This window comes from Strongylocentrotus purpuratus, unplaced genomic scaffold (assembly GCF_000002235.5).
Source record: "Strongylocentrotus purpuratus isolate Spur 01 unplaced genomic scaffold, Spur_5.0 spur5_contig_89, whole genome shotgun sequence".
Taxonomy (NCBI): domain Eukaryota; kingdom Metazoa; phylum Echinodermata; class Echinoidea; order Camarodonta; family Strongylocentrotidae; genus Strongylocentrotus; species Strongylocentrotus purpuratus.
Window position 1 is genome coordinate 8,653 of NW_022145583.1, and position 7,963 is coordinate 16,615.

Below are 7,963 nucleotides of genomic sequence, written 5' to 3' on the forward strand. Positions count from 1 at the left end.
CCATTTGTCATAAATTGCATAATTTGTACACATTATCACTGTTTTGGGCCAAATAAAGAGTATGGCTGGATTGCTAAGGAATTTCTATACTGATCAGTCGTAATTTGAGCAAGATGTGCCCAGTAGTTTTTGAGTTAGACAAAAAAGTATAAGGTGGGACTTTTGGTCGAGTGTATTATTGGCATGACAGGCTTGACTTCAGTCTGGTAAATGACTCCGAGCTGTCTAAGAGGAATCACACTTTAAAGCCAAACAAAAGACTTAGAAGGAACAAAGACAATTAAGTTTGTTCTCAAAACTAACCTAGATTTCACACTTCCCTTTACAGACACTGTTTGACAGGACACAATAAAGATCTTCAGCAGGAAAAATATACACCAATGGTCAGATACTCCAGTACTGTTAATATTGAAATGTATAGCACTTGAAGGTATCAGTCTAGTCAAAAAACTGTGGAAATATTTATCTATAGTATAGGCCTTTCAAAAATGGAATGTAAATTAATGGCGAGTTAATATCAGGGTTTCTGTGGAAATATTGGAGACCCTATACCCTATACTATACCCTTTGTTCTTTTTGAATTGCTAATTATTATTCCTGTTTATTTTGTTGTAAACAATGCTATTTACAACTATGCAAACAGAATTATTCAGTCCTTGTTCCTGGTTCGAATTTGTTTTCATGTATTTTTAGGATACAGTGTATAAAAACATTATACATTGAGACAAAAAAATATTAAAAATACTAGCGCTTGTTTTGTTTCATAACTTATACCATGCTTAAAGCCAGAGTCCATCATTTGCAGCTATCCAAAAAAGTAACTGGCGTATTTGTTGAATATTATACTTGATTGAACGATAGTAAGGGGACTTAACTCCCTGTGAAATTATTCTTTCTGGCAAGCTGTCATTTTGAAGAAATCAACGAAAGAAGGCCTTTCCAACAGTGCTTCTTAAGACGCACCGTAGGAAATTCAAATTAGTAGCTAATTTCGTTATTCGGTGAAGCGCGCGCAAGCATTAGCACGACGCACGCGCGGTTGCTATAATTCGTCGGACCAGTGCACGACATTGCGTAGCTGCAATCGGCTCAGTGAGAACGTGCCTCGGACGCCGAATCAGGCCCAATTCAAAACCTGATTCAGCAACTTTTGATTTGAAATCGAGATCCTAGAATGTTGTTTGTTTCGAAATATACAGCTAAAACTGAGCTGAAACTTCATCAGGTTAGTTGTTCAGCACCCTTCTTAGATCTTGAGCACTTATGTTGCTTCAAACGAACAAAATGCACAAATTACCAATGATGGACTATACCTTTAAAGAATGATTATTCTCAACACAATGCTTTTTTCATTGTCTGTTTCTGACACCTACGTCCAGAGATACAGACAGTTAATTGAAAAGGATGCTATGTCAATGTGGTCCAATTTACAGCAAAGTGGATGAAAGGAAATTAACATGCCAGCAATCTCTCTGTTGGCCAACTTAACTATGTTCTTTGCCAATCAATATTTAGTGAAAACCTACGATTCATTGATTATGTAACCCGTTTACATAATCATTGGAGCATAAGTTTAGGTTGCTCCAACTAAATACTGTACCTTGCATCAAAAGTGCTATAACATCACAATATCTCATAAGAGTACTATATTATTATTAACATGTCTTTAGGATATATTTATAGCTATGTTCCTAGGAGAGAAGGGAGTTAGTCTTCTAGGTTTCGGAATTGAGTCTGCATATTTTCGGCGAGTTCATTGAAGTCTGCCTTGATCTTGGCTTCACCGTCTTTGACCGGATCCTGCAATTATTTTGGGGAAACAATTGACCAAAAAAAAGTAATTTTTAGCCATTTTCTTACCATTACACATAGCACAGAAAACTGTAAAGTGCAGATTCCCCACAATACAGAAAATAGGCAATATTTATAAAATATAAACAGAACATGGAAAGAAACAAAAAAGTGTTCACTTGCTTGTAAAGCCTATACAAAAGTTGTTATTAAAAAAATGTAGTGAGATAAATAATCAACACACATACATGTAATCTGTACAAAAGGCAAATTAGCAATACATAATGAAATATGTACAGTATATTTTGTATTGCTTAAGAAAAAGTTATTTCTTAAAAAAGAAAGATTATTTGGACCGAAAATCAAACAGCTCTTCAGTTACTCTTAAATATTTCTATTTCGCCAAATGAAGCTGCGTGGCTCTTTCATTATATACCGTACACATGTACAATGTATAACTTTCAATATGGCGGGTTCTAGCTGATGTTGGTGCCAAAAAAGCATTGCAGCACTCATATGAGTTAATTTTTTTCGCACTCGCTTTTCTATTCATTCTTGTGAAAATGTACTCTTCTTCAAACTCGCAAACAAAAATATCTCCTGCTTGTGGCAAAGTACTTGTACTTGTAAACATTCGTGGGAAAACTTTCCCAATTTGAATTTATAAATTTCTAAGGGGTATGAGCAGAAAAAGCACGAGCCAAAAAAATAGAGTAATGAAACGGGGAGCAAGAATGACTCTATCGCATCTTGTGAAGAATACCTGCATGTGAAACTTGATTGAGTAGAGCAATTTTTGGCTAAACTTCATGTGGGGAAATTTGTTTTGCGCGTTTCTTTTTTAACGACTGTTTGTCAAGCGGTAAAAAACAAACATGGAATAGCTATTGAATTGGTAGTTTTGATGCATCACATCTTGTGTAGAACTAAAATTGATTGAGTAGAGTAATTTTTCTGGCTAAAGTTTGCGGGTGGAAATTGGTTTTGCGCATTTCTTTTCAACGACTGTTTAGTCAAGTGGTAAAAAACAAATAGCTATTGAATTGGTAGTTTTGATGCATTGCAAAATGCATGTGAAATGATTGATTGATTTTGGGCTAAACTTGGTGAGGGGAAATTGGTTTTGCCCATTTTTCTTTTCAACGACTGTTTCATCAAGCAGTAAAAGCAAACATGGAATAGCTATGAATTGGTAGTTTTGATGCATCGTATCTAGTGTAGAACTACTTTGCATGTGAAAATGATTGAGTCAAGTGATTTTTCCAACTAAAGTTATGTGGTTATTGGTTTGCGCGTTTCTTTTCAACGACTGTTTTTGTCAATCGGTAAAAAACAAACATGAAATAGCTATTGAGTTGGTAGTTTTGATGCGTCACATCTTGTGTACAACTACCTCGCATGTGAACATTATTGAGTAGAGTTATTTTTCTGGCTAAATTTCGTGAGGAGAAATTGGTTTCGCGCATTTCTTTTCAATGACTGTTATGTCAAGTGGTAAAAACAGAAATGGAATAGCTATTAAATAGGTAATTTGATGCGTCTTGCTTAAGATGAAATTGATCCTAGAAAGCATCTTAGTTAATATTGATCTTACAGCAGGGACTCATCCTAAGTCCTGACATGAGTCGCAAGATAACACGAGTTTTGTGAAATGGGCCCATGGATCTATTGAATGACTTGCTGCCTTACCTTAAACTTCATGCTACTGAGCTGGTACATGATGTCGCCCATGTTCTCGCGGATGATGGCCCAGGTGATTTTGTTCTCAGGACTGGGCGGTGGTCTCCACTGCGTGCCTGGCAAGATCGTAGAACAAGATGATGTTCTGTAGCATACCTACCGTCTTGTAGAACGGACAATACCTGCAGATCAGAAAATCCATAACAGTTAAAAACCATTGCTATGACGTCACACTATTGTTAAAAGTGTGATTCGGTGTATCTGTTAATACACTGGTCACAAAGTGTGAATTTGGAACAACGAATCTTTAGGAAAGTGTGGAATCAGAATTATAAATCCAAACTTGAACACGTCGTCGGACCGTGTTCTCCATAATGAGCATTAATAGGACCGTATGCATGGAAACTTTCCTTTCGAAAATTAACACGCATCTTCACTGTCAGATTCTCCGCCGTCACTGCAAAAAACTACTTTGAGTGAGAAAAAAAAGTCTGAACTATGCATGTTGACGGAAGGAGCCTACACACCAAATGACTTGATTGTACGGGTGTGGCGATACATGATAAACACGCCACAATGCTTGATTACGTATACATGATGTATAGACTAAAAAAACCTCCTTGTAAATTACCCTCCCGAGTTAGAAAATATGTGATAGCATTGCAGCGATGCAGCTTTTTGGGTGTCATCACCCTATTTTTTTCAAAAATGTCCATCTAAATGCTTGTTACCACTCTAGGGGCAGTATGCCTAGCGCATGCGCACTTTAGTCATTTATGCACTGATTTGATACCGACCAAACCCCCAGGCTGATGGCCTAAAAAGGGGATGATTTGAAAATCCTGAACTTAGGAAAAATCTGTACAAAAAGTCCTAAATTCCGATGAAAAAACCTGAAAACTCTCACCCCTGTACATGAACTGCATATCTGGGTATGCATCAAGACCTACTGTCTTTAACCCTCCGACGCAGAAAGCCCATTTAGTAACACACTTACAGTAAGGGGTCCCCCAGGACCCAAATATTTAGCGCCACGGTTTGAGGCTACAACACTGTGTCCACATGAACACAATCTTGCCATGTCTGTAGACTAAGGAGGTGTATTTGTATACATAGTCTGTGGTCAAGCCGTGCACTGTCTACTCGCAAGTGACCTTGTTTGTGCACGTGTATATGGTGGGTCCCCGGGTGGGCAGAAATTGCGTCGGAAATGTTTTGTGCGCGTGTATATGGTGGGTCCCGGATGGGCAGAAATTGTGTCGGTCCTTAGCCCAGGTGGTCATGCTCAGATATGCCTGACCCGGGGTCACACACTAAAGGTGACTGCATATATCCGTAGAGGGTGTCTCTTGCTAGGATTAGATGGAAGATCACCAGAATTGGTTTGAAATTTTTTTTTAATGAAGGTAATTAACCAAATTGGGTCCCCAAAAGGGCTAGATTCTGCGCCGGAGGGTTAAATACTGACCTGTCGTATGGTGTGTAGCCATTCTGTTGGAGGTAGTCATCCTTGAGAAGCTTGGCAACCTCCAGCGTGATCTTATCAGACTCAGCCAGGGATGCCTTCCCGACAAGCTGCACAATCTCAGACAGGTCTTCCTCCTCCTGAAGAATCTCCTTGACCTGTTCATGCATATTCATAAAATGGAAAGGTCAAACATTTGCATAGCAAAGTAAAATGCCTTCCCGACAAGCTGCACAATCTCAGACAGATCTTCCTCCTTCTGAAAAATCTCCTTGACTTGTTCATGCATATTCATAAGGTTAAAAGGTCAAAGGTTGCACAACAAGCAAAACATCGTCACCGATGCCATGAACTGACACTCAGTTGCACGTGAGTGACCGCGTTTTTTTGGTTTTCATGAACTGACATCCGGTACAAAGCACACGGTCCGCCTCCACAGACTTTGTGAGGGTGTACAAAAGACAAAAGAGATTAGCGTTATTAGACGTCACCCGAAGGCAAGTCGAGGCACTCTTGACGTTTAAACCCGTCAACCGTGCCTGTGTATAAAAACAGCCAGTGCGTGTTAACACGTCCTTGACGCGAACTGATTAAAAATCAGGATATTTACAGCTGAGACACCCACCTTAGTTCTGAGCGGCACAAACTCTGTGTAGTTCTTATCGTAGAAGTCATCTAAGACTCTCATGTACTTGGAGTAGCTGATGAGCCAGTTGATGGAGGGGAAGTGCTTTCGCTGGGCTAGCTTCTTGTCCAGACCCCAGAAGACCTGGACGATGCCTAGAGTCGCCGTGGTTACGGGGTCGGAGAAGTCACCACCGGGGGGAGACACACTGTACAATACACGGGAAACACAGTTTCAATGATGTGAACCAGGTTTACTGATGTGCTCTGTTTTCCCTCCAACTATTCTATATTTGTACACTACAATCAAGTTTTCCTTATTCTTATTCATCAGGAACCTGTCCCCAGAATGTTGACAGTTACTTACGCTCCTACTATGCTGACACTGCCCTCTCTGCTTGGGTTGCCCAGGCATTTGACTCGGCCAGCTCTCTCGTAGAAGGACGCCAGACGAGCACCGAGATAGGCTGGATAACCACTATCTGCAAGAAAGAAGGATGTCATTGAGCTAACTGCTAAGCAGCAAGACAGGGCTGAGCTAGATAATGCACCTTGGGCGTTGCGTTGTGAATTTAGGACTATACAATTCTGACTCACTGGTAGTATTGCGCATGCCTACGTGAGGACTGTGAACGTTCAACCAATAAAAGGGTAACTTAGGCACTGGATTTTTAGGAGTCCAAATTTCATGTGACACTGGAAAAGTGTTTAAGACAGCTAGTCATGTCTTTATCATCCGTTTAAGCAGGCATGCAACTGGGAATTTAGAAAAAAAACGAGGAAATTCCAAACCACACAAGACTTTGTACAGTGTTTTTCAATTTGTAATGGCATTCATGAGAAGTAACAAACGAGGAAATCAGCAGATCCGAGGAAAAGTTGCATGCCTGGTTTAAGACCAGCAACGTGACACGCTCTCGACCAAACATCATTCTGCTGGTAACTAACGCACAAGCGTAAAGCGACTGCCTGTCAGCATGTTCATGCGCCTTCGATGATCATTCGACTATTCCAAATTAGCTGTTGATATACCGAACTCTCTTGTAATACTAGACGCTTAATGCTCATCATGAATGGCCTTTGGCCCGAACAACTTCATCGAGATACCACACTGGCTTATTGCTGAGCAACTATTAAAGAAAGCTTGCCAACTATCTGACAATTGAAGATGTAACGATCTCATATCAAACTCGGATATATATACAATATCTACCCCAAAAAAAGGATAAGAGACAATAGCTAAGCTCTAAGACAAGCTGTATATGTAATTGTATATTGAAAGTATCAGGCATGCAACTGGGAAGTCACCAAAAAAAGAGGAAATTCAAATCTTTCCAAGACTTTGTACAGTGTTTTTCTATTTTCAATGGCACACATGGGAAGTACAAAAGGAGGAAATCAGCTGATCCGAGGAAAAGTTGCATGCCTGTTTGACTAGACCTAAACAGCCCACCCCTGTTTTGACTAGCATTGGTAAGCTTGCTTTCGCTAAAGTCAAAAACCATGCTATGAAAGAAAGCTTGACAACTATCTGACAATTAAAGACGTAACGATCACATATATCATAGCACCAAGCAAGCTGGATAAACAATATCTACACAACAAAAGGATTAATGATGATATATCACATATCATAGGAAAGTCAGAAAATCAGATATATATACAATATCTACAAAAACACAAGGATTAGAGACAAGAGCTAAGTACTGAGACATGTAAGATAAGCTGGATAGGTAATTGTACCGGTATGTTAAAAGTATGCAAGATAATTGCTAAACCTATTCTAGAATGCAAGAAGTTCAGCTGGATAGCCAAACAAGATAACCACGATCTGACAAAAACCAACTCTTGATTGCCTTGAATATCTGGAAAAATGGCAAAAATAAGGAGGCTTACCAGCAGGCATTTCAGCCAATCGGCCAGAGATCTCTCTAAGAGCTTCGGCCATCGGGATGTGGAGTCAGCCATCATGGGACATTGTAGCCCATGTCACGGAAGTACTCGGCCAAGGTGATGCCTGAAGTCAGAAGGGTGCAAGACGGAAAAACATTATAATCATATACTACTCATGGTATTCACCAACGCACTCTTGATTGTGAAATGGCCTTTATGTTTAGATTAGACTACTATACCAGTGGCTGGTAAACTGGCCTCCAATCGGGTAATGATACACATTACATGTAGATAATGTTGATTGTTTTGTGGTCAAAACTATTTGAATAATGGGCGCTGACAGAGTGCTACACGGCCAACAAAGGCTTTCATACCACACTGGCCATCGAAATGGCCATTAAACTGGCATCAATCTGGCCACCAAAAAGGGTCATCAAAGTGGCCATTAAACTAGCCATCAATCTTGCCATCAAACTGGCATTTAAACTACCCATCAAATGTGCCATCAAA

General features: G+C 39.8%; 1 protein-coding gene across 1 annotated transcript; it reads right to left on the minus strand.

Moving 5' to 3' along the window:
* Nucleotides 1–1,707: 1,707 nt before the first annotated feature.
* LOC115920622 (V-type proton ATPase catalytic subunit A-like) lies at nucleotides 1,708–7,577 on the minus strand (the record flags this gene model as incomplete). The annotated part of the gene is given in 9 exon segments (XM_030976829.1): nucleotides 1,708–1,800; nucleotides 3,481–3,558; nucleotides 3,560–3,653; nucleotides 4,940–5,094; nucleotides 5,562–5,769; nucleotides 5,928–6,042; nucleotides 7,457–7,504; nucleotides 7,507–7,533; nucleotides 7,536–7,577. Coding segments are annotated over 9 exon segments (860 nt in total), but the record flags the coding sequence as incomplete, so codon positions are not given.
* Nucleotides 7,578–7,963: the final 386 nt, after the last annotated feature.